At 50.7% G+C, this 27,854-nt stretch overlaps 1 protein-coding gene across 3 annotated transcripts in view; it reads right to left on the reverse strand.

Moving 5' to 3' along the window:
- Positions 1-27,854, reverse strand: part of LOC132383728 (pyruvate carboxylase, mitochondrial-like) — a 950,497-nt gene that overhangs the window by 494,493 nt on the left and 428,150 nt on the right. For all 3 annotated transcript variants that reach the window (XM_059954922.1, XM_059954921.1, XM_059954923.1), the window contains exon 10: positions 2,964-3,146. In XM_059954922.1, the coding sequence (XP_059810905.1) occupies positions 2,964-3,146 (183 nt within the window). The remainder of the gene's footprint in view (positions 1-2,963; positions 3,147-27,854) is intronic.

Genomic DNA, 27,854 nt, shown 5'->3' on the forward strand with positions numbered 1-27,854 from the left:
GTGGATCCTATGTGATTTGATGGCACCAGGAAACTAGAATTCATAGCTGCAGTATTTACAGATCAGCACCCAGAATCTCCTCCCAAACCTCGGGAGGCTTGCGGGCTTCAGTGTCTCGAAGAGCAATGTTGGCAGGAGTCAGGGCTTGGTGAGGTCACCCACACCAAACAGGTCAAAGTGGTCAGGACCAACGTTCGGGGCTTACAACCCTGACCGCTCAAACATCACTGTGACAAAACCAGCAATGAAGAGAGCTTCTGCATCTGAGTTCCTGAGTCTCCACCGGGACTTGCAAAGCTGACAGAAGTCTAAACTGAGAGGAAGCTGCAGACACAATGAACACCACAGGAGATGGGGGACCCACATTGCTGCCCTCAATGCAAGGGGCATAATCGGCTGTAGAGACCCAGAAATTTGATAAATGGAAGAAAATATGCACTCACTGAACTTATGTGGAAAAATAAGTCAGGACAAAAACATAAAATTTACTTTTCCTCAGCTTGCGCCCCGGACACAGGGGCTAATGATGAAACTACATTTTTATGGACAATGTAATACAGACTCTTCACTCTAACACCATTAACTTTCGGGTGGCGGGGTGGAGATGTGTCTCTACCAGAGGAGGTGTGTGGGGCTCCTTCCCCCCGCCGGCCTGCAGGTCTCCCTCGGCCGAGGTGGAGATGTGTCTCTACCAGAGGAGGTGTGAGGGGCTCCTTCCCCCCGCCGGCCTGCAGGTCACCCTCGGGCGAGGTGGAGATGTGTCTCTACCAGAGGAGGTGTGAGGGGCTCCTTCCCTCCGCCGGCCTGCAGGTCACCCTCGGGCAGGGTGGAGATGTGTCTCTACCAGAGGAGGTGTGAGGGGCTCCTTCCCCCCGCCGGCCTGCAGGTCACCCTCGGGCAGGGTGGAGATGTGTCTCTACCAGAGGAGGTGTGTGGGGCTCCTTCCCCCCGCCGGCCTGCAGGTCACTCTCGGGCGAGGTGGAGATGTGTCTCTACCAAAGGAGGTGTGAGGGGCTCCTTCCCCCCGCCGGCCTACGGGTCACCCTCGGGCGAGGTGGAGATGTGTCTCTACCAGAGGAGGTGTGAGGGGCTCCTTCCCCCCGCCGGCCTGCAGGTCACCCTCGGGCAAGGTGTAGCTCCTGCTCAGCCCCCGATCAGGGTGAGGTGAAGCCGTGGGAGCAGGTGGTGGACGGTCGTTCGAGCAGCCGGTGCAGATCACAAATCCTGGTTATGTGACCACTGACACCAGGCAGACAATCTCTGACCAGTATTGATAACGGCTGGGGTCACCCCTCTTGTAAAGACGCTGCCCGGAAAAAGGCAATGACAATCCACTTCTGTATGACCCAGCAAAAAGCGAACAAACCAACCCCAACTCTGACACAGGTGTCCCCCGTGGAAGATTTCCTTTACACGGCTCTTCGAGCTCTCGCAATCACCCATGGAGGGACGTATGCAAGATGGACAACTGAAATTGCCAGGACAGGACAGAGTGTGACATCCTCAGATCTGGCTGCAGAGGTTGATGTTCAAGTAGGAACTGGATGAGAAACTTGTTGTTTTCACAGAAACTCACAGCTCAGTAACATTTCTTTCTGTTGGTCATGGCTTTGGCAAATGGAAACTCTCTACACTATAAACTCCTCATCATTCTGATAAATCTCCCTCTTGCCTCCCCCCCCCCCCCCGCCATTTGCTGGTCAGTCCCTCAGCCCGGGCACTATCCTGCTGAAGGGCCTGGTGTGGGTGGCCATTCCACCCATCTGCTGGCCGATCGCGGCTGGTTTATCATCCAGAATTCTACGCAAGTGCATTTGCAAAGGCAGCACAGGGTCGTCTCTGCTTCTTTAGGAGTTTGTGGAGATTCAGAATGACTTCTACAAACTTCTGTGGATGCGTGGAGGACAGTCTATTGACTGGCTGCCTCACAGCCTGGTGTGGAAACAGCAAAGCCCTTGAAAGGAAAATCCTACAGAAAGTAGTGGATACGGCCCAGCCCATCACAGGTAAAGCCCTCCCCACCACTGAGCATGCCTGCATGCAGGTGAAAATGAAGGATTTTCCCACATTGCTTCACAATGGGAGCCTGATCCTTGTCACCTCCTCTTACACACTCCCTCACACTGAAGCTCCTGCACCCCGTCGCTGTATCGATTGTTAATCACAGCCATTATACACATTCAGTCCAACCCCTGCCTCGGACTGGGTCTTTATCAGCATCAGCTTCAAGTGGCTCAGATCCTCTCGATTAAACAATATTAAAACCTGCTTCGATCTGGGGAATCGGCCATTCGGAACAGGACATCAGACAAGCCCGTCAGTAATCGTCAGTGCCCGCGCTGGCGGCCTATCGCAAGGCCCATACTGAGTTTAGTACTGACCAGCATTTTTAGCCCTTTCAGTTATCACCCAACACCGTGAACGGAAAAGTCACAGACAGCAGTCTTTCAAAACCAGCAACGTTCGAGCTACTTGTCACCAAAACACCAGATTCAAGAGCACCAACACCTGCTTCAAATTGGAGAGTCGGCCATTAGGAAGAGGACATCAGTAGTTGTCAGTGCCCCCACTGGCGGACCAGCACAGCAAGATCTCAAGGCTGATGGCGTGTGTAGTGCCAGACACCATTCTGAGTTGTACGTGACAATGCGAACTGTAAAGTTACAGACAGTAAACACTTCTGAAAGAGCCACATTCAAGCAGTTTGTGAACAACACAAACACAACTGCCAGTCAGCGTCGAGTGCATTAAATCCTCTCAACCAAACCTGCTTCAATTCGGAGAGTCAGCCACTAGGAACCAGACACCAGACAAAGACCATCAGTACCTGTCAGCTCCGCTGCCACTGGCAGGGACTCTCCGATCAATATTCCATCCGGAAACAATTCCCGTCCAGGCATCGTATTTCTCCTCAGCTCCAGTCAAACGCAAATCCACAAGAAACAGAAAACCAAAGGTCTTACCTTCACGCCTCGAATCCTGAACTCAGCGAGGGCTCGGTTCAACTTGGAGGCTGCGGTCGGGTGATCTTTGCCGTGAGCGATGACCTTGACCAGCAGCGAGTCGTAATGCGGTGAGATCACTGCACCCTGAAACGCGGAGGCGGTGTCCAAGCGGATCCCCATCCCTTCTCCGCTGCGGAAAACCTGCCAAAAGGAACCGGATTGAAATGGCGTCCCAGCAACATGTGGCGGACAAACGTCATTAGGGGTGGTGTTGTGTGTCCCCAGGGAATGCCCACATCCCACCAGGATTATAACCTCTCTCATCCAGTGCGAGGGGACCCTTCACTATGCAGGATTCAGCGGAACTCTGGGTTTAGAACAGATGGGGGGCCAAGACAGTGCACAGTGCCATTATCGCTCCACACTTCACAGTTCAATCCTGGCACCCTCCGGTTTGTTCACACACTCCAAAGGCATGCTGGGTATTTCATTTATTAACCAAGTTATTAAGATACAGCGTGGAATTGCTCCTTCCTGACTGTCCCTTCGAGGCACGCCATCCAGCAATCCCGATTTTTCATCCTGGCCAAATCACGGGACAATTTACAATGACCAATTAACCCACCAACTAGAATGTAGGAGACCGGGACACCGAACGTACAGTCAGCGATGGGAACTAAACCCAGGTCACTGGTACTGTAAAATGTTGTGTTAACCACTACACTACCATGTGATGGGAATCGAACCAGGGTCACTGGTACTGTAAAACGTTGTGTTAATCACTACACTACCGTGTGATGGGAATCGAACCCGGGTCACTGGTACTGTAAAATGTTGTGTTAACCACTACACTACCATGTGATGGGAATCGAACCAGGGTCACTGGTACTGTAAAACGTTGTGTTAATCACTACACTACCATGTGATGGGAATCGAACCCGAGTCACTGGTACTGTAAAATGTTGTGTTAACCACTACACTACCATGTGATGGGAATCGAACCCGGGTCACTGGTACTGTAAAACGTTGTGTTAATCACTACACTACCGTGTGATGGGAATCGAACCCGGGTCACTGGTACTGTAAAACGTTGTGTTAATCACTACACTACCGTGTGATGGGAATCGAACCCGGGTCACTGGTACTGTAAAATGTTGTGTTAACCACTACACTACCGTGTGATGGGAATCGAACCCGGGTCACTGGTACTGTAAAACGTTGTGTTAACCACTACACTACCGTGTGATGGGAATCGAACCCGGGTCACTGGTACTGTAAAACGTTGTGTTAACCACTACACTACCGTGTGATGGGAATCGAACCCGGGTCACTGGTACTGTAAACCGTTGTGTTAATCACTACACTACCGTGTGATGGGAATTGAACCCGCGTCACTGGTACTGTAAAACGTTGTGTTAATCACTACACTACCGTGTGATGGGAATCAAACCCGGGTCACTGGTACTGTAAAACGTTGTGTTAATCACTACACTACCGTGTGATGGGAATCGAACCCGGGTCGCTGGTACTGTAAAACGTTGTGTTAATCACTACACTACCGTGTGATGGGAATCGAACCCGGGTCACTGGTACTGTAAAACGTTGAGTTAATCATTACACTACCGTGTGATGGGAATCGAATCCGGGTCACTGGTACTGTAAAACGTTGTGTTAACCACTACACTACCGTGTGATGGGAATCGAACCCGGGTCACTGGTACTGTAAAACGTTGTGTTAATCACTACACTACCGTGTGATGGGAATCAAACCCGGGTCACTGGTACTGTAAAACGTTGTGTTAATCACTACACTACCGTGTGATGGGAATCGAACCCGGGTCACTGGTACTGTAAAACGTTGTGTTAATCACTACACTACCGTGTGATGGGAATCGAACCCGGGTCACTGGTACTGTAAAACGTTGTGTTAATCACTACACTACCATGTGATGGGAATCGAACCCGGGTCACTGGTACTGCAAAACGTTGTGTTAACCACTACACTACCGTGTGATGGGAATCGAACCCGGATCACTGGTACTGTAAAACGTTGTGTTAACCACTACACTACCGTGTGATGGGAATCGAACCCGGGTCACTGGTACTGTAAAACGTTGTGTTAATCACTACACTACCGTGTGATGGGAATCGAACCCGGGTCACTGGTACTGTAAAACGTTGTGTTAACCACTACACTACCATGTGATGGGAATCGAACCCGGGTCACTGGTACAGTAAAACATTGAGTTAATCATTACACTACCGTGTGATGGGAATCAAACCCGGGTCACTGGTACTGTAAAACGTTGTGTTAACCACTACACTACCGTGTGATGGGAATCGAACCTGGGTCACTGGTACTGTAAAACGTTGTGTTAACCACTACACTACCATGTGATGGGAATCGAACCCGGGTCACTGGTACAGTAAAACATTGAGTTAATCATTACACTACCGTGTGATGGGAATCAAACCCGGGTCACTGGTACTGTAAAACGTTGTATCTGTGTCCACACCCACCACTTACCACCGATCACATTAAATGTCCCTAATGTATCTGTCTCTATACCACCCCTGGCAGGACGTTCCACACATCCACCACTTACCCCTGATCACCTTAAATGTCCCTAATGTATCTGTCTCTACACCACCCCTGGCAGGACGTTCCACACACCCCCCACTTACCCCCGATCACCTTAAATGTCCCTAATGTATCTGTCTCTACACCACCCCTGGCAGGACGTTCCACACACCCACCACTTACCCCCGATCACCTTAAATGTCCCTAATGTGTCTGTCTCTACACCACCCCTGGCAGGACGTTCCACACACCTACCTCTGTCGTCCCATGTGAATTTAACATTTTAGCAAAACTTCAGTAATATTTTAAATATGTTGTTAATTAAGCATTCTTTGTTCGTTTAACAAATTCATTGCCGGTTATATGTAAAAACAGGTGAATGGCATGTGGAATGACGCTACACGTCACCTTGCTTAAAATAAAGACAAAATTGGGGATGTGAGTTCTCCCAGCTCAATTTTTTTCCTTTCAATTAGTTTAATGCTTAACATAGCAGATGTCATAGAAACATAGAAAACCTACAGTACAATACATGCCCTTCGGCCCACAAAGTTGTGCTGAACATGTCCCTATCATAGAAAACAATAGGCTTACCTATAGCGCTCAATTTTACTAAGTTCCATGTACCTTTCTAATAGTTGCTTAAAAGACCCTATCGTATCCACCTCCACCACCGTCACCGGCAGCCCATTCCACGCACTCACCACTCTCTGAGTAAGAAACTTACCCCTGACATCTCCTCCGTACCTACCCCCCAGCACCTTAAACCCGTGTCCTCTTGTGGCAACCATTCCAGCCCTGGGAAAAAGCCTCTGACTATCCACACGATCAGTGCCTCTCATCATCTTATACACCTCCTTCAGGTAACCTCTCATCCTCTGTCGCTCCAAGGAGAAAAGGCTGAGTTCACTCAACCTATTCTCATAAGGCATGCTCCCCAATCCAGGCAACATCCTTGTAAATCTCCTCTGCACCCTTTCTATAGTTTCCACATCCTTCCTGTAGTGAGGCAACCAGAACTGAGCACAGTACTCCAAGTGGGGTCTGACCAGGGCCCTATATAGCTGCAACATTACCTGTCGGCTCCTAAATTCAATTCCACGACTGATGAAGGCCAATGCACCGTATGCCTTCTTAACCACAGAGTCAACCTGCGCAGCTGCTTTGAGCGTCCTATGGACTCGGACCCCAAGATCCCTCTGATCCTCCACACTGCCAAGAGTCTTACCATTAATACTATATTCTGACATCATATTTGACCTACCAAATTGAACCACCTCACACTTACTTGGGTTTTACAATGGGTTATTTCAATGCCCCACTGTAACCTCTCACAGCCCTTCACACTATCCACAACACCTGATGCAAAGATCACCGCCAGAGGCTCAGCAATCTCCTCCCTCGCCTCCCACAGTAGCCTGGGGTACATCTCATCCGGTCCCGGTGACTTATCCAACTTGATGCTTTCCAAAAGCTCCAGCACATCCTGTTTCTTAAAATCTACATACTCAAGCTTTTCAGTTTACTGAAAGTCATCACTGCAGTCACCAAGATCCTTTTTCATAGTGAATACTGAGGCAAAGTATTCATTAATTACCTCTGCTATTTCCTCCAGTTCCAGACACACTTTCCCACTGTCACACTTGATAGGTCCTATTCTCTAACGTCTTATCCTCTTGCTCTTCACATACTTGTTAGAATGCCTTGGGGTTTTCCTTAATCCTGCCCGCCAAGGTCTTCTCATGGCCCCTTCTGGCTCTCCTAATTTCCTTCTTTAGCTCCTTCCAATTAGCCTTATAATCTTCTAGAACCCTAACATTACTCAGCTTTCTGAACCTTTTGTCAGCTGTTCTTTTCTCTTGACAAGATTTATTACAGCCTTTGTACACCATGGTTCCTGTATCCTACCATAACTTGTCTCATTGGAACATACCTATGCAGAACGCCACACAAATATCCCCTGAATATTTGCCATATTTCTTCCGTACTTTTCCCTGAGAACATCTGTTTCCAATTTAAGCCTCCAATTTCCTGCCTGATAGCCTCATAATTCCCCTTACTCCAATTAAACACTTTTCTAACTTGTCCGTTCCTATCTCTCTCCAATGTTACTGTAAAGGAGACAGAATTATGATCACTATCTCCAAAATACTCTCCCAGTGAGAGATTTGACAACTGACCAGGTTCATTTCTGAATACCAAATCAAGTACAGTCTCTCCTCTTGTAGGCTTATCTACATATTGTGTCAAGAAACCTTCCTGAACACACCTAATGAACTCCACCCCATCTAAACCCCTCGCTCTAGGGAGATGTCCTCGAGTATTGGTCTTTGTGGCCATGAGATAAAATGTGCCCGCTGTTCACTCCATACCAGTACTGTGTGAAAATCTGAGGCACACACTTATACATCGCTAGGGTGCCTAAGACTTTTGCACAGGACTGTAGTAATTTTATGTATCGCACTGTACTGCTGTCACAAAAAAAATATTTCTGATCTGGGTCTCTATTGTGGACTGAGAGTGGGAAGGGGGCAGGGAGAGGGGAATCATGGTTGGGAAAAGGGGAAGGGAGAGGGGAGGGAGCGGGAAGCACCAGAGAGACATTCTGTAATGATCAATAAACCGATTGTTTGGAATCAACTGACCTTGCCTGGTGACTCAGGGCTGGGTGTGTCTGTACCCGTCCCTGTCACTCCTTCTCTGCCCCCTGTCCCACACCCCTCCCACCCTCACCATTCCCAACATCCTTTGCTGCCGCCAGATTTCCAAACTCGCTCTCCGCTCCACATTGACATATACGGTACTGTGGTAAAGTATATATAGACGTGCCTACGACGGTGCTGTCCTGCTGCTCCTGTGAGGACCCTGCTGTCGGTCGGTGAACGACAAACAAGCAACAAAATTCAACATTGATAAGAGAAAAATGTTACTTAAAAAAACAGTCAGAGGTCAAAGGTGAGATACGGATTAAAACGTGCATAAACTCCAGCACGTCGTTACAAAGTGAACAGCACTCTGAGATGCGGTTAAACTGTTGGCAGAGTGTTTACGGGGTTGGGGTGGGGGGGCTAGTTTACCTGCCTGGGGGAAGACGGTGTGAAGTTTCAATGGTCCTATCTTTGACGAGGGGTTCAGCTCTTCACTCTGACACTCTAACGTACAGGAGAGGGAGCTTTGGCAAAGCACACTGAGTGTGTGCAACCCCCCCTCCCTTGCCCTCTTCTCCTACCCCGGCCCGGCGGCCAGCCTCCTGTTAACGACCGGCTGGTGGCCGGGACGACACAACGCACGGCTTGAACAGACTGAGAGAGCAGCCGATGCAACAGCAGGACCTGCCACGCGTGGCACGGGAACAGGGAGGTCACCGACGTAACACTTCAGTGGCAGAATGGCCCCAGCAGTCTCCGCCAGGTTCCCAAGCTCGCAGTTACTACAGCCAGGCCTCAGATCAATAACTGTGCAGTCAGTCTTGTGGTAGAGCCTGCCCTGTGAGAAATACACCACTGTTGCAAACCATTAATTACCCCTGGCGTGCTGAAACTTTTAATTTCCCATGTTCCCTCAGATGCCTCCCGAGTAATTATGGAATTATAATGAAACCATTGCTGGAATCCATAATAAATACGATATTGCTGAGAGAAGATAAGTTGAAGCCCGAGATCTTCAGAGTGACACTCAGTGGCCACTTTATTAGGAACACTTCTCACCTCGTTAATGCAAATATCTAATCAGCCAATCACGTGGCATCAGAGCACGCGGACACGGTCAGGAGGTCCAGTTGTTGTTCGGACCAAACATCAGAATGGGGACGAAATGTGATCTGAGTGACTTTGACCCTCGAATGATTGTTGGTGCCAGATGGGGTGGTCTGAGTATCTCAGAAACTGCTGATCTCCTGGGATTTTCACACACAACAGTCTCTAGAGTTTACAGAGAAGGGTGTGAAAAACGGAAACCATTCAGTGAGGGGCAGTTCTGTGGGTGAAAACACCTCGTTAACGAGAGAGGTCAGGGGAGAATGGCCAGACTGGTTCACGCTGACAGTGACTCAGATAACCACACGTTACAACAGTGGTGTGCAGAGGAGCATCTCTGAACACACAACACGTCGGACCTTGAAGTGGACGGGCTGTGAAGATGACAAACTCACACTCAGCGTAGGGGGGGGTGTGACAGATGGCGACAGCCCTCGAGGCTCAACAACAGCTTCCTCCCCATCATCATCAGATTGTTGAACCCAACTGAAAACTCTACAAGCACCTCAGTCTATATTTCGCTTGCCTTGCGTTAATGTCGTCATGGCGTTTTTTGTTGCTTATTGCATCGTGAAAGTGAGGTATAACTGGAAGGAAAACTATCAGAGCTCGCAGCCGACCGGACCAGCTGGAAAAATGGGCTGAAAAGTGCCAGGTGGAATTCAATGCAGACAAGTGTGAGGTGTTGCAATTCGGTCGGACCAACCAGGGTGGGTCTCACACAGTGACCGGTCGGGCATTGAGGAGTGAGGTAGATCAAGGGGATCTGGGAATACAGGTCCATCATTCCTTGAAAGTGGCATCACAGGTAGATGGGATCGTAAAGAAAGCTTTGGCACATTGGGCTTCATAAATCAAAGTATTGAGTACAGGAGATGGGATGTTATGTTGAAGACGTTCGTGAGGCCTAATTTGAAGCTCTGTGTGCAGTTTTGGTCACCTACTGACAGGAAAGATGTAAATAAGGTTGAACGAGGGCAGAGAAAACTTTCAACGATGTTGCTGGGACTGAGTTAGCAGGAAAGATTGATTAAGTTAGAACTTTATTCCTTGAAATGTAGAAGATTGAGAGGAGATTTGATATACAAAATTATGAGGGGTATCGATAGGGTAAATTCAAGCAGGCTTTTTCCACTGAGGTTGGGTGGGACTATAATCTGAGGTCATGGGTTAAGGGTGAATGGTGAAAAGTTTAAGGGGAACATGAGGGGAAACTTCTTCAGTCAGACAATCGTGACAGCGTGCAACGACTTGCCAGTTTGAGAAGTTTGGAAAGGCCCATGGATGTGTGGAGGGCAATGGTCCGGGTGCAGGTAAGTGGGATTAGACTGTATAAATGGCTTGGCACAGACTGGATGGGCCAAAGGGCCTTTTCTGTGACTCTTATGTCTGTTAGTTTATGTTAATATAGGCCCATAGCGTGACAATTAATTAATTACTCGTCCAGATACTGTGTGGAAAAAACCCTTGCACCCTCCGAGCCACACTGCCCAGAAATGTTTAATCTCAGCCTAATCACGGGACCACGTACAGACACCAATTCACCCGCCAACCACTTCATCTTTGCACTGCGGCAGGAAACCGGAGCACCCGGCTGAAGCCCACAGGGAAAACATACAAACACCTTACAGACCACGGCGGGAACTGAACCCGGGTCGTCTGCACTGGAAATCTACGGTGCCACCCCATATCAATTACTTTGGTAATCGAAAGCCCACCTATGCTAATCCCTTCTGCCAACACTTCCTGGACATTTTTGTGCCTAATCCTTGAATGTTTCTGCCATATTGATTTCTAACATCAGCCCTGGCAGTTCATTCCAGGCAGGCAGCTGCTCTCTGTGTAAAAACTCATCCTGAACATTGCCCCTCTCACCCTAACTGCATTCCATCTCTGTAATGTATCGTACACCTGCTGCAGAAAAAGAATTTTTCACGGCATTTATAACTTGGGTGTGAAGCCCTTGGTAATAATCTTGAGCCTGAGCTTGTCAACATCACCGAGAATTTGTCCTGGCCCCGACATATCGATGCAATTACAAAGAAGGCATGACAGTGGCTATATTTCACTAGGAGTTTGGGGAGATTGGATTTGTCACCAAATACACTCGCAAATTTCTACAGAGGTACCGTGGAGAGCATTCTGACTGGCATCACCCTCTGGTGTGGGGGGGGGGGCAATAAACAGGATCAAAATGAGCTGCAGAGAGTTGTAAACTCAGTCCATCACGGGCACTAGCCTCCCCAGCATCCCCCAGGACATACCCTCTTCTCATTGCTACCATCAGGGACACACACTCAACGATTCAGGAACAGCTTCTCCCCCTCTGCCATCAGGAAGAAGGTACAGGAGCCTGAAGACACACACTCAATGATTCAGGAACAGCTTCTTCCCCTCTGCCATCAGGGAGGAGGTACAGGAGCCTGAAGACACACACTCAACGATTCAGGAACAGCTTCTTCCCCTCTGCCATCAGGGAGGAGGTACAGGAGCCTGAAGACACACACTCAACGATTCAGGAACAGCTTCTCCCCCTCTGCTATCAGGGAGGGGGTACAGGAGCCTGAAGGCACACACTCAGTGATTCAGGAACAGCTTCTTCCCCTCTGCCATCAGGGAGGAGGTACAGGAGCCTGAAGACACTCACTCAATGATTCAGGAACAGCTTCTTCCCCTCTGCCATCAGGGAGGAGGTACAGGAGCCTGAAGGCACTCACTCAATGATTCAGGAACAGCTTCTTCCCCTCTGCTATCAGATTCCTGAATGGACCATATAACATATAACCATATAACAATCACAGCACTGAAACAGGCCATCTCGGCCCTCCTAGTCCGTGCCGAACTCTTAATCTCACCTAGTCCCACCTACCCGCACTCAGCCCATAACCCTCCACTCCTTTCCTGTCCACATACCTATCCAATTTTACCTTAAATGACACAACTGAACTGGCCTCTACTACTTCTACAGGAAGCTCATTCCACACAGCTATCACTCTCTGAGTAAAGAAATACCCCCTCGTGTTTCCCTTAAACTTCTGCCCCCTAACTCTCAAATCATGTCCTCTCGTTTGAATCTCCCCTACTCTCAATGGAAACAGCCTATTCACATCAACTCTATCTATCCCTCTCAAAATTTTAAATACCTCGATCAAATCCCCCCTCAACCTTCTACGCTTCAATGACATTGAAGCCTTGGACACCACCTCACTAATTTTTCTCTTTTTACACTACTTACTTAATCTAATTTTTTAAAAATATGTTTCTTATTGTGATTTAGTTTTTTTAAAAAATTATTGCAATGTACTGCTGCTGCAAAACGACAAATCTCGTCATGTGCCGTTAATATTAAACCCGATATTGATTCTGAACCTAATCTCCCCTCCTTCCTCTTTGTTGTCAGAACTTTCCTCTATTTGTCTGAATCATATTATTTTAGAGATACAACACGGTAACAGGCCACTCCGGCCCAAAGTGCCCACGCTGTCCAATTACAGCCACATGAGGTCCGTCTTGGCAGGAAACCGGAGCACCCGGAGAGGAACTGAGCGGGCCCAGGGAGAACGTACAATCCCTTATAGACACCGGCAGGAAACGGCAACGATTCCCTTACAGACACCAGCAGGAATCAAATCCGGCTGGCTGGCACTGTTAGCGTCGTGTTAACTGCTGAGCCACCCTGCTGCCTCTGAGTCCACAGAAGCTGACTAGACTCCTGAGGTATTCTGGGATTTGGTTCCAGCATCCACCATTTTGCCTTCAACTACAGCACTGTGCAAAACCCTTAGGAACGCATATACAGTAGGGTGCCGAGACTTTGGCACAGTACTGTTCTTGTCGACGTGGAGCAGAGAGCAAGTTTGTGAATCTGGTGGGAGCGAAGGATGGTGAGGGTGGAGCATCGTGGTGTGGTGTGGCAGAGAAGGAGTGCCAGGGGTGGGCGGTGGCATGGGTGCTCTGAGACACCAGGCAGGGACTTCTGATTCCAAGGAATTGATTCATTGATCATTCCACCTGCAGAAATTCGCTGATCACTCAGCAATAGAGACTGAGGTCCATTGGAGTGCACAGGCTTCTCCCTCACATGCTCTATCGGTCTGTTGTCACCAGTACCATCTTCTATGCGGTGGTGAGCTGGGGCGATGCCAACAGGCTCAGAAACACTGATCAGAGAGTCTGGCTCTGTTATAGGAGTCAACCACTGGAGGCCGTGGTTGAACAAAGGACCCTACGGAAAATCCTAGTAATTCTGGACAATGTTTCTCACCCTCTGCATGCCTCCTTGGCTGAACAGAGGAGCATCTTCAGTAACAGACTAACAACACTGTGATGCTCTGGGGAGAGCTGTATGAGGTCATTCTGACCCTCGGCCATTTGCCTCTGTAATGAGTCAACCTACAGCCGGGGAAGTGATGACCCCTCCTGTTAGAGGTAAATTATTTTTTATTCTTTCTTGCTTCTCTTCTAATATTTGTGTATCTGTGCACTTGTAATGTTACTGCGACACTGTAATTTCCATTTGGCATCAATAAAGTATCTATCTATTACAGAATGTCTCTCTGGTGCTTCCTGCTCCCTCCCCTCTCCCTTCCCCTTTTCCCAACTGTGATTCCCCTCTCCCTGCCCCCTTCCCACTCTCAGTCCACAATAGAGACCCAGATCAGAATCGGGTTTATCATCATTCACACGTCATGAAATTTGTTTTTTTTTGTGGCAGCAGTACTGTGCAACACATAAAACTACTACAGTCCTGTGCAAAAGCCTTAGACACCCTGGCGATATACTATATACATGCCTAAGACTTCTCCACAGGTCTGTCCGTCTTATTCCCTCAGGATCTGTAACACAGGTCATTCTCCAGATCCAACACAACTTTATGGTATCACCATCAATTCCTCTAACACGTAGTAATCAATTCCCGTGGCCCTGTACCCTCATCCCCACCTCCCCCTTTGTTCCTCAGCTCCTTTTCTTTCTTCCGTCCTCTCCTGTTATTCCTTCTTCAGCCTTCTATCTATCACTCCCAGCTTCTCACTTTATCCCCCTCCCCTCCCCATATACTTCCCCCCGCACACCTTCATGATTTCGTGCTTCTTCCCCTCCCTCCACCTTTTTTATTCTGGGATCTGCCCCCCCCCCCACTTGCTTTCCAGTCCTGATGAAGGCTTTCGGCTCGAAACATCGACTGTTTACGCACTCCTGTAGACGCTCCCTGGCCTGCTGAGATCCCCCAGCATTTTGTGTGTGTTGCTCTGGATTTGCAGAACCTCTCGTGTTCATGAAATCACGCAAATGCTCCCCAAGACCCTGGATCAGTGAGTGCGAGGCGAGAAGGAGCCTCCTATCGAAGTGTGGAAGAGACGAGCAGCTCCACACTGAGGTCTCGCTTGCAAATGTCGCGGCTTGGCCTCTTGCTCATCAATAACCCGGCGTGTCCCGAGGCACTGACAGCCTCTCCAGCTTAGGTACGAGCTTCACTCAGCTGTCACCGAGGAGAGAGACAATCAGATTTCCAGTGCGCACGGAGCATTACAATTCTGACCATGCCTCGGCAAGGCAGGTACTTAATGCTTGGCCACAATTGCGAGAGACAGGATAAATCAAACATTTTGCACAGTTCACATCCAGGATGTCTCTCAAAAAATCTACTTGATCGATGTAACCAGGCAAAAAATGCAGCGTGTCGGGGTGGACATGACACAGATTGCCCAGGTCAGGCGGTGAGCGCTGCCAGGAAAGTTAGCTTTCAGGGGGGCAAAGGGGAGCATTTTAAGACCGCCCTTCCAGATCTGGTAGTTGTGTGGCTGAGCACAAATCAAGAGATGAGACCATAAGGCACAGGAGCAGAATTAGGCCATTCAGCCCATTGATACTGCTCCACCATTCCATCCTGGCTGATTTACTGTTGTTGTCAACGCAATTCTCCAGCGTTCTCCCCGTGACCTTCAACACCCTCACTAATCAAAACCTACCAACCTCGGACTTAAATATAACTAGTGACCGAGGCTGCACAGCTGTCTGTAGCAGTGAATTCCATAGATTCACCACCCTCTGGCTAACGACATTCCTCCTCATCTCTGTTCTAAATGGCCGTCCTTCTATCCTGAGGCTATGTCCTCTGGTCCTAGACTCCCCACTACAGGAAACATCCTCTCCACATCCACTCTGTCTGTGTCCTCTGGTCCTAGACTCCCCCACTATAGGAAACATCCTCTCCACATCCACTCTATCTGTGTCCTCTGGTCATAGACTCCCCACTACAGGAAACATCCTCTCCACATCCACTCTGTCTGTGTCCTCTGGTCCTAGACTCCCCACTATAGGAAACATCCTCTCCACATCCACTCTATCTGTGTCCTCTGGTCATAGACTCCCCACTACAGGAAACATCCTCTCCACATCCACTCTGTCTGTGTCCTCTGGTCCTAGACTCCCCACTATAGGAAACATCCTCTCTACATCCACTCTATCTGTGTCCTCTAGTCCTAGACTCCCCCACTACAGGAAACATCCTCTCCACATCCACTCTATCTGTGTCCTCTGGTCATAGACTCCCCCACTATAGGAAACATCCTCTCCACATCCACTCTATCTGTGTCCTCTGGTCCTAGACTCCCCCACTACAGGAAACATCCTCTCCACATCCACTCTATCTGTGTCCTCTGGTCCTAGACTCCCCCACTACAGGAAACATCCTCTCCACATCCACTCTATGTGTGTCCTCTGGTCCTAGACTCCCCCACGATAGGAAACAGCCTCTCCACATCCACTTTATTTAGTCCTTTCAATATTCGGTAGGTTTCAATAAGATCCCTCCTCATTCTGCTCAACTCCACCGTCTACAGGCCCAGAGGCATCAAATGCAGCTCAGTTGATAACCGTGTCATTCCTGGGATCAGTTTTGTGAACCCCCTCTGGATCCTCTCGAAGCCCAGCACAGCTTTTCTCTGGTAAAGGGCCCCCAATTCTAACAGTACATGGTGCAGTCCGATCATCATTATCCAGGCCGTGCTCTCTTCTTGTTGCTGCCATCAGACGGGGGTGGGTACAGGAGCCTGAGGTACCACATCACAAGTTCATAAATGTTATTGCCCCTCAACAACAAGCTTACAGTGCCTATAAAACCCCCCCCCCACCAGATTTCATGTTTTTTCAGCACTGAATCAGAGTGTGTTTAATTTGGCTGTTCAATGGATGAAGCCTCGTGTCGCACTGAAAACAGATCTCTACAATAATCTCTAAAATTCTCACTCTTTCTCACAACAGATTCAACCACCTCTTTAGGAGGAGTTGGTGGTGGAGCTCAGGATGGAGAGTCAACCATCTCCATCAAGGCAACGGATGTGGGAGTTGTCCGGGACTGCAGATACCTGCAAACGCACCTGGACTGGACTAAAAATACGGGGACTGGGCTCTGTACGAGAAGGGGCTGGGCTCTGTACGAGAAGGGGCTGGGCTCTGTACGAGAAGGGACTGGGCTCTGTACGAGAAGGGGCTGGGCTCTGTACGAGAAGGGGCTGGGCTCTGTACGAGAAGGGGCTGGGCTCTGTACGAGAAGGGACTGGGCTCTGTACGAGAAGGGGCTGGGCTCTGTACGAGAAGGGGCTGGGCTCTGTACGAGAAGGGGCTGGGCTCTGTACGAGAAGGGGCTGGGCTCTGTACGAGAAGGGGCTGGGCTCTGTACGAGAAGGGACTGGGCTCTGTACGAGAAGGGGCTGGGCTCGGTACGAGAAGGGACTGGGCTCTGTACGAGAAGGGGCTGGGCTCTGTACGAGAAGGGGCTGGGCTCTGTACGAGAAGGGGCTGGGCTCTGTACGAGAAGGGGCTGGGCTCTGTACGAGAAGGGACTAGGCTCTGTACGAGAAGGGGCTGGGCTCTGTACGAGAAGGGGCTGGGCTCTGTACAAGAAGGGGCTGGGCTCTGTACGAGAAGGGACTGGGCTCTGTACGAGAAGGGACTGGGCTCTGTACGAGAAGGGACTAGGCTCTGTACAAGAAGGGGCTGGGCTCTGTACAAGAAGGGGCTGGGCTCTGTACGAGAAGGGACTGGGCTCTGTACGAGAAGGGGCTGGGCTCTGTACAAGGAGGGGCTGGGCTCTGTACGAGAAGGGGCTGGGCTCTGTACGAGAAGGGACTGGGCTCTGTACGAGAAGGGACTGGGCTCTGTACGAGAAGGGACTGGGCTCTGTACGAGAAGGGGCTGGGCTCTGTACGAGAAGGGACTGGGCTCTGTACGAGAAGGGGCTGGGGTCTGTACGAGAAGGGACTGGGCTCTGTACGAGAAGGGGCTGGGCTCTGTACGAGAAGGGACTGGGCTCTGTATGAGAAGGGGCTGGGCTCTGTACGAGAAGGGACTGGGCTCTGTACAAGAAGGGGCTGGGCTCTGTACGAGAAGGGACTGGGCTCTGTACCAGAAGGGGCTGGGCTCTGTACGAGAAGCGGCTGGGCTCTGTACGAGAAGGGGCTGGGCTCTGTACGAGAAGGGACTGGGCTCTGTAAAAGAAGGGGCTGGGCTCTGTACGAGAAGGGACTGGGCTCTGTACGAGAAGGGGCTGGGCTCTGTACGAGAAGGGACTGGGCTCTGTACGAGAAGGGACTGGGCTCTGTACGAGAAGGGACTAGGCTCTGTACAAGAAGGGGCTGGGCTCTGTACAAGAAGGGGCTGGGCTCTGTACGAGAAGGGACTGGGCTCTGTACGAGAAGGGGCTGGGCTCTGTACGAGAAGGGACTGGGCTCTGTACGAGAAGGGACTGGGCTCTGTACGAGAAGGGACTGGGCTCTGTACGAGAAGGGGCTGGGCTCTGTACGAGAAGGGGCTGGGCTCTGTACAAGAAGGGTCTGGGCTCTGTACGAGAAGGGACTGGGCTCTGTACGAGAAGGGGCTGGGCTCTGTACGAGAAGGGGCTGGGCTCTGTACGAGAAGGGTCTGGGCTCTGTACGAGAAGGGGCTGGGCTCTGTACGAGAAGGGGCTGGGCTCTGTACGAGAAGGGGCTGGGCTCTGTACGAGAAGGGACTGGGCTCTGTACGAGAAGGGACTGGGCTCTGTACGAGAAGGGAATGGGCTCTGTACGAGAAGGGACTGGGCTCTGTACGAGAAGGGACTGGGCTCTGTACGAGAAGGGGCTGGGCTCTGTACGAGAAGGGGCTGGGCTCTGTACGAGAAGGGACTGGGCTCTGTACGAGAAGGGGCTGGGCTCTGTACGAGAAGGGGCTGGGCTCTGTACGAGAAGGGGCTGGGCTCTGTACGAGAAGGGGCTGGGCTCTGTACGAGAAGGGGCTGGGCTCTGTACAAGAAGGGGCTGGGCTCTGTACGAGAAGGGACTGGGCTCTGTACGAGAAGGGACTGGGCTCTGTACGAGAAGGGGCTGGGCTCTGTACGAGAAGGGACTGGGCTCTGTACGAGAAGGGGCTGGGCTCTGTACGAGAAGGGACTGGGCTCTGTACCAGAAGGGGCTGGGCTCTGTACAAGAAGGGGCTGGGCTCTGTACGAGAAGGGGCTGGGCTCTGTACGAGAAGGGACTGGGCTCTGTACGAGAAGGGGCTGGGCTCTGTACGAGAAGGGGCTGGGCTCTGTACAACAAGGGAGTGGGCTCTACGAGAAGGGACTGGGCTCTGTACAAAAAGGGGCTGGGCTCTGTACGAGAAGGGACTGGGCTCTGTACGAGAAGGGGCTGGGCTCTGTACGGGAAGGGGCTGGGCTCTGTACGAGAAGGGGCTGGGCTCTGTACAAGAAGGGGCTGGGCTCTGTACGAGAAGGGGCTGGGCTCTGTACGAGAAGGGGCTGGGCTCTGTACGAGAAGGGGCTGGGCTCTGTACGAGAAGGGACTGGGCTCTGTACGAGAAGGGACTGGGCTCTGTACGAGAAGGGGCTGGGCTCGGTACGAGAAGGGGCTGGGCTCTGTACGAGAAGGGACTAGGCTCTGTACAAGAAGGGACTGGGCTCTGTACGAGAAGGGGCTGGGCTCTGTACGAGAAGGGAGTGGGCTCTGTACGAGAAGGGACTGGGCTCTGTACGAGAAGGGGCTGGGCTCTGTACGAGAAGGGACTGGGCTCTGTACGAGAAGGGGCTGGGCTCTGTACGAGAAGGGGCTGGGCTCTGTACAAGAAGGGGCTGGGCTCTGTACGAGAAGGGACTGGGCTCTGTACGAGAAGGGACTGGGCTCTGTACGAGAAGGGGCTGGGCTCTGTACGAGAAGGGACTGGGCTCTGTACGAGAAGGGGCTGGGCTCTGTACGAGAAGGGGCTGGGCTCTGTACGAGAAGGGACTGGGCTCTGTACGAGAAGGGGCTGGGCTCTGTACGAGAAGGGGCTGGGCTCTGTACGAGAAGGGGCTGGGCTCTGTACGAGAAGGGACTGGGCTCTGTACGAGAAGGGACTGGGCTCTGTACGAGAAGGGACTAGGCTCTGTACAAGAAGGGGCTGGGCTCTGTACAAGAAGGGGCTGGGCTCTGTACGAGAAGGGGCTGGGCTCTGTACAAGAAGGGTCTGGGCTCTGTACGAGAAGGGACTGGGCTCTGTACGAGAAGGGGCTGGGCTCTGTACGAGAAGGGGCTGGGCTCTGTACGAGAAGGGTCTGGGCTCTGTACGAGAAGGGGCTGGGCTCTGTACGAGAAGGGGCTGGGCTCTGTACGAGAAGGGGCTGGGCTCTGTACGAGAAGGGACTGGGCTCTGTACGAGAAGGGACTGGGCTCTGTACGAGAAGGGAATGGGCTCTGTACGAGAAGGGACTGGGCTCTGTACGAGAAGGGACTGGGCTCTGTACGAGAAGGGGCTGGGCTCTGTACGAGAAGGGGCTGGGCTCTGTACGAGAAGGGACTGGGCTCTGTACGAGAAGGGACTGGGCTCTGTACGAGAAGGGGCTGGGCTCTGTACGAGAAGGGGCTGGGCTCTGTACGAGAAGGGACTGGGCTCTGTACGAGAAGGGACTGGGCTCTGTACGAGAAGGGGCTGGGCTCTGTACGAGAAGGGGCTGGGCTCTGTACGAGAAGGGGCTGGGCTCTGTACGAGAAGGGGCTGGGCTCTGTACGAGAAGGGACTGGGCTCTGTACGAGAAGGGACTGGGCTCTGTACGAGAAGGGGCTGGGCTCTGTACGAGAAGGGGCTGGGCTCTGTACGAGAAGGGACTGGGCTCTGTACGAGAAGGGGCTGGGCTCTGTACGAGAAGGGGCTGGGCTCTGTACCAGAAGGGGCTGGGCTCTGTACAAGAAGGGGCTGGGCTCTGTACGAGAAGGGGCTGGGCTCTGTACGAGAAGGGACTGGGCTCTGTACGAGAAGGGGCTGGGCTCTGTACGAGAAGGGGCTGGGCTCTGTACAACAAGGGAGTGGGCTCTACGAGAAGGGACTGGGCTCTGTACAAAAAGGGGCTGGGCTCTGTACGAGAAGGGACTGGGCTCTGTACGAGAAGGGGCTGGGCTCTGTACGGGAAGGGGCTGGGCTCTGTACGAGAAGGGGCTGGGCTCTGTACAAGAAGGGGCTGGGCTCTGTACGAGAAGGGGCTGGGCTCTGTACGAGAAGGGGCTGGGCTCTGTACGAGAAGGGGCTGGGCTCTGTACGAGAAGGGACTGGGCTCTGTACGAGAAGGGACTGGGCTCTGTACGAGAAGGGGCTGGGCTCGGTACGAGAAGGGGCTGGGCTCTGTACGAGAAGGGACTAGGCTCTGTACAAGAAGGGACTGGGCTCTGTACGAGAAGGGGCTGGGCTCTGTACGAGAAGGGAGTGGGCTCTGTACGAGAAGGGACTGGGCTCTGTACGAGAAGGGGCTGGGCTCTGTACGAGAAGGGACTGGGCTCTGTACGAGAAGGGGCTGGGCTCTGTACGAGAAGGGGCTGGGCTCTGTACGAGAAGGGGCTGGGCTCTGTACGAGAAGGGGCTGGGCTCTGTACCAGAAGGGGCTGGGCTCTGTACGAGAAGGGACTGGGCTCTGTACGAGAAGGGACTGGGCTCTGTACGAGAAGGGGCTGGGCTCTGTACGAGAAGGGACTGGGCTCTGTACGAGAAGGGGCTGGGCTCTGTACGAGAAGGGACTGGGCTCTGTACCAGAAGGGGCTGGGCTCTGTACAAGAAGGGGCTGGGCTCTGTACGAGAAGGGGCTGGGCTCTGTACGAGAAGGGACTGGGCTCTGTACGAGAAGGGGCTGGGCTCTGTACGAGAAGGGGCTGGGCTCTGTACAACAAGGGAGTGGGCTCTACGAGAAGGGACTGGGCTCTGTACAAAAAGGGGCTGGGCTCTGTACGAGAAGGGACTGGGCTCTGTACGAGAAGGGGCTGGGCTCTGTACGGGAAGGGGCTGGGCTCTGTACGAGAAGGGGCTGGGCTCTGTACAAGAAGGGGCTGGGCTCTGTACGAGAAGGGGCTGGGCTCTGTACGAGAAAGGGCTGGGCTCTGTACGAGAAGGGGCTGGGCTCTGTACGAGAAGGGGCTGGGCTCTGTACGAGAAGGGACTGGGCTCTGTACGAGAAGGGACTGGGCTCTGTACGAGAAGGGGCTGGGCTCGGTACGAGAAGGGGCTGGGCTCTGTACGAGAAGGGACTAGGCTCTGTACAAGAAGGGACTGGGCTCTGTACGAGAAGGGGCTGGGCTCTGTACGAGAAGGGGCTGGGCTCTGTACGAGAAGGGGCTGGGCTCTGTACGAGAAGGGGCTGGGCTCTGTACGAGAAGGGGCTTGGCTCTGTACGAGAAGGGGCTGGGCTCTGTACGAGAAGGGGCTTGGCTCTGTACGAGAAGGGACTGTACTTTGCGAGGAGGCTCCTGTCTCTCAACGCCTGCAGTACTGTGCGGTCGATGTTCTACGGCTCATTGGTGGCCGGCATTCTACTCTACGCTGTGGTCTGCCGGGGCCCAGAAGATCGATGAGCTCGTGAGGAAGGCTGGTTCTGTTCTGGGGTGGAACTGGACTCACAGGTGGTTGTGTCTGAGAGGAGAATGCTGCAGCAGCTACGGAGCATAATGGACGATCCCTCTCACCCTTCCCTGACATACTGGACAAAGAGAGGAGCACCTTTAGTAACAGGCGGACCACCGAGGTGCACCACAACGCCACAGGAGACCCTTTCTCAGACTCCACAACTCCTCCTCCCTTTCATTGCACACCTGTATCTTGCACTGTCACTTTCCAATGCACATTTTGTACCTCAATACTTACATTTTCTGTTTTAAAGTCTATCTTTCTGTCAGCAACCTTGCAACAATAATTTCCTTTGGGATAAATAAAGTTTTATCTTATCATATCTCAGTTCAAGAAACCACAGCCGTGTCTCCACTTCCTTTAGCAAGACGATGAAACTGTGAAACTCACAAGTGGCTGTGGAGACAGCCATTGAGTATATTTAAAAGGGAAATTGACAGGTCATTGATTAGTCAGGGTGTCCAAGGTTACGGAGAGAAGGCAGGAGAATGGAGTAGAGAGGGATAGTAAATCAGCCCTGATCGATGCAGACTCGATGGGCTGTATAGCCGAATTCTGTTCCCACAGTACTCTGCAAAAGTCTTAGGCATATATAAATAGTTCGGCTGCCAGAGAGTTTTGTCAACGTGCAGAGGAGAGTGAGTTTGTAAATCTGGCTCTCCGATCCCAGTCCCCATTCTGATTGCCCTCTTACCCATTCTCCGGAAGGCTGGGAGCCGATGCTGGAGCAGGCCGAGAGGTCACAGGTAGAGAAGTGAGAGTGGGTCCATGCGGAGGGTTAATGCGGCAGGTAACTACTGTTCTGGCAGAAAGTCAGAGCAAGCGCACCTTCAGACTGAAGTGTTAACTGTTTCTCACAAATGGATGGTCTCACCTGGTCCCTAAACACCACCTCTTTAAGTACAGAAACCACAGCCGTGTCTCAACTTCCTGAGGAGATTGAGGCTCCCCCACCCCAACCCCAGTTCAGAATCAGAATCAGGTTTATTATCACCGGCATGTGACGTGAAATTGGTTAACTTAGTAGCAGCAGTTCAATGCAATACAGAGAGAGAAAAATATAATAGTAATGAGTAAAATAAAACATAAATCAATTATGTAGAATCAACGGAAGGCTGCACCAGCTGGGAGGAGAGTGTGGAGAAGACAACAAACTGTGCAAATACGAAAGAAAAAAATGGAGAACAATAATAATTAATAAGCAATACATACTGAGAACACGAGATGAAGAGTCTTTGAAAGTGAGCCCATAGCTTATGGGAACATTTCAATGATGCGGCAAGTGAGGCTACCCCCACTGGTTCAGGAGCCTGATGGTTGAGGGGAGCTTAGTGATGTGAGTCCTGAGGCTCCTGTACCTTCTTCCTGATGGTTGAGGGGTAATAACTGACCCTGAACGTGGTGGTGTGGGACCTGAGGCTCCTGTACCTCCTTCCCGATGGAATCAGTTCAGAGTTGACGTTATCCTCACTGGTTCAGGAGCCTGATGGTTGAGGGGTAATAACTGTTCCTGAGCCTGGTGGTGTGGGACCTGAGGCTCCTGTACCTCCTTCCCGATGGAATCAGTTCAGAGTTGAGGTTATCCTCACTGGTTCAGGAGCCTGATGGTTGAGGGTAATAACTGTTCCTGAACCTGGTGGTGTGTGTCCTGAGGCTCCTGTACCTCCTTCCCAATGGAATCAGTTCAGAGTTGAGGTTATCCTCACTGGTTCAGGAGCCTGATGGTTGAGAGGTAATAACTGTCCCTGAACCTGGTGGTGTGTGTCCTGAGGCTCCTGTACCTCCTTCCTGATGGCAGCAGTGAGAAGAGAGCATGTCCTGGGTGGTGGGGGTCCCTGATGATGGGCGCTGCTTTCCTGTGACAACACTCCATGTAGATGTGCTCAGGTGGGGAGGGTATACCCGTGATGGGCTGGGCCGTATCCACTAGATTTTGTAGAATATACGTAACGTTGATAATGAATTTACTTTGAACTTTGATGTGAAGCTGACGGTGTTGTCATAGCGTGTACTGTACTTCACCATCGTACTGCAGAGTGAGGCCGAGAAACCAGGGTCAGCCATCTCACCTTGGGCACATCATCGAGGACATCTCCAAGAGGCATTGCCTCAAGAAAGCAAAACCAGAATCAGATTTAATATCACCGGCACATCGTGAAATTTGTTAGCCTAGCAGCAGCAGCAGTATAATACTTGATAGTATAGGATAAAACAGTGAGTTACAGTAAGTACATACAGTGGCATGCAAAAGTCTGGGCACCCCTGGTCAGAATTTCTGTTACTGTGAATAGCTAAGTGAGTAAAAGATGACCTGATTTCCAAAAGGCATAAAGTTAAAGATGACACATTTCTTTAATATTTTAAGCAAGATTACTTTTTTATTTCTGCCTTTTACAAATAACAAAAATGTTATTAAAATAGTTACAAAATATTTAAAAGTTTCAAAATAACAAAAAAGGAAAAGGGCCCGAAGCAGAAGTTTGGGCACCCTGCATGGTCAGTACTCAGTAACACCCCCTTTGGCAAGTATCACAGCTTGTAAACGCTTTCTGTAGCCAGCTAAGAGTCTTTCAATTCTCGTTTGGGGGTTTTCGCCCATTCTTCCTTGCAGAAGGCTTCTCATTCTATAAGATTCTTGGACCGTCTTGCATGTACTGCTCTTTTTGAGGTCTATCCACAGATTTTCGATGATGTTTAGGTGGGGGGACTGTGAGGGCCATGGCAAAACCTCCAGCTTGTGCCTCTTGAGGTAGTCCATTGTGGATTTTGAGGTGTGTTTAGGATCATTATCCTGTTGTAGAAACCATCCTCTTTCCACCTTCAGCTTTTTTACAGACGGTGTGATGTTTGCTTCCAGAATTTGCTGGTATTTAATTGAATTCATCTTCCGTCTACCAGTGAAATGTTCCCCGTGCCACTGGCTGCAACACAAGCCCAAAGCATGATCGGTCCACCCCCGTGCTTAACAGTTGGAGAGGTGTTATTTTCATTAAATCCTCCAAAGATACCTTTGTTCATTGCAGCCAAGAAGTTCTATTTTAACTTCATCAGTCGACAGGATTTGTTTCCAGAATGCATCAGGCTTGTTTAGATGTTCCTTTGCAAACTTGTGATGCTGATTTTTGTGGTGAGGACATAGGAAAGGTTTTCTTCTGATGACTCTTCCATGAAGGTCATATTTGTGCAGGTGTCACTGCACAGTACAGTCGGCCCTCCTTATCCGCGACGGATTGGTTCCGGGACCCCTCGCGGATACCAACATTCACGGATGCTCAAGTCCCTTATTCAACCTGTCTCAATGCGGTGGACCTTGGGACCCAACGGAACCCCAGACCTTATTTAACCTGTCGCAGTGCGGGGGACATTAGGACCCGGCGGTAGAGATCTGAATCCGCAGTGTTTCTGTTCACAAAAGTAATCACGATCACGATTGAAAATAAAGTGGAAATAATAAAGCGATCGGAAAGAGGTGAAACACCATTGGAAAACCGTTAGGCTGCATCGGTCAAGGATTGGAACAATTTTAAAGGATAAAGTGAGAAAGGCCCTGCCCCGATGAAAGCTTCAATTATTACTAAGCAACACAGTGGTTTAATTATTGGGTTTTGGGTTTTTGATCCTCCACATCAACCCAGCACGGTGGAGAGCGCGCTTGGGAGTGATCTGTCACTACATCGAATGTGGGAGCTCCTGGTCCTGAGTCTGAAACATATGTTCTTAAGTGTTTTATATGCAGAGAAAGGTAAAATATATACTATATACTAAGACAAGCGTTTAACAACTGACGCTAAAAAATACCGGATGTACCTCTTCCGACTTACTTAGTAAGAGAACTTCCGATTTTTTCGATCCCGATCCACGATAACCCACACACATCCTCCCGTATACTTTAAATCATCTCTGGATTACTTATAATACCTAATACAATGTAAATGCTATGTAAAATAGTTGTTATACTGCATTGTTTAAGGAATAATGACAAGAAAAGAAAGTCTGTACATGCTCTAACAAGTGCTGGAAGAGCACTTCCGGGTTTTCGCGGTTGGTTGAATTGGCGCATGTGGAATTCGCAGATAAGGAGGGCGACAGCAGAACAGTGCACCACCGCTCCAGAGTCGGCTAAATCTTCCTGAAGGTCTTTTGCAGTCAAACGGGGGTTTTGATTTGCCTTTCAAGCAATCCTACAAGAAGTTCTCTGGGAAAGTTTTCTTGGTCTTCCAGACCTCAACTTGACCTCCACCGTTCCTGTTAACTGCCATTTCTTACTGACATTACTAACTGAGGAAATGGCTCCTTCGTAGCTGCATTGAAATGTTGGGAGCAGGCTAGGTGCTCAGAGATCTTGACACCCAGGAACTTGAAGTTGCTCACTCTCTCCACTTCTGATCCCTCTATGAGGATTGGTATGTGTTCCCTTCATATCAATCATAAACGACCCTCATAAGACCATAAGATATAGGAACAGATTAGGCCATTCGGCCCATCGAACCTACTCCACCATTTCATCGTGGCTGATCCAATTTTCCTCTCAGCCCCAGTTTCCTGCCTTCTCCCCGTATCCCCTCATGCCCTGACAAATCAAGAATCTATCAACCTCTGCCTTAAATATATATAAAGACTTGGCCTCCACAGCTGCCTGTGGCAAAGAATTCCACAGATTCACCACTCTCTGGCTAAAGAGGAGATCTTCTCATTCCGACCTCTGTTGGTCCAGGTTGACAGTGCATGCTGCGTCCTAGCTGAGCCGATATGCAAACCAGGCCAGTGCGATAAGGCAGGCTCCCCCACCCCCACGCATCTGATGAACCCAGAGGAACGGCGGAGACCGATACAGATTGGTACCAGCAGTGTCGGTCGGGGGAGTTGCCAGTCAGTGTCGAACTCAATGTAGGACTCCAGCTCCGGATTTTCATCGGGGCTGCCGCAGAGCCGCAAGACAGTGGAGCCTTCAGATTGGCTCTCCTTCTCCGAGATGAGCTCCCAAACACGGCTGCCCGAAATGACTGGATTTAAGGCGCCAGTAACCCACCTTTGCCTCTTCTGTCTGTAGCTCAGCCAGGAGCTGGACTGCGTTGTCAGGGGCTGTTTGAGGTGCACGCCACTGCGAGCATTTCGGGGGCGGTGGGGCGTAGTGGGAGCTTATTCTCACTACCTCCTAGCGAAGAAAAGCTTAGGGAAGCTTTCTTTTGGGCTACAGTATTTACACACTGTTTCAATTGATACTAATTTTTATGTAAGGCTATGCTGCTGTCACAAAACAACAAATTTCACAGCTTCAGTCAGTAATAATGAACCTAATTCTGAACTGATTAGTGTCAACAATTCTTCACGCACAAGACTGAATGGCTCCCTCTCATGCAACTTTCTACATTTTTATTAACTGATAAAATGCGTCAATGTTTCTCTCACTGCTCCAGAACTGATGAGGCAGTTCTCAGCCTTCCACACAGTGGATCTGGAGTCATCCACGTATAAAACGACATTCTCACTGCGGAACACGAGGGAACAAGCGAAGCTGTTCCGGGTTTTTCAAAGTCCAGTACTGAGACTGACTTACTTTCACAATCCTGAATACGTTTCATAATACCGTCATGAATCCTTCAATCCCAGGGGCAGATATAGGCCATTCAGCCCATCGAGTCGGCTCCACCATGGCTAATTTACTATCCCTCT

This window comes from Hypanus sabinus, chromosome 31 (assembly GCF_030144855.1).
Source record: "Hypanus sabinus isolate sHypSab1 chromosome 31, sHypSab1.hap1, whole genome shotgun sequence".
NCBI classification, from domain to species: domain Eukaryota; kingdom Metazoa; phylum Chordata; class Chondrichthyes; order Myliobatiformes; family Dasyatidae; genus Hypanus; species Hypanus sabinus.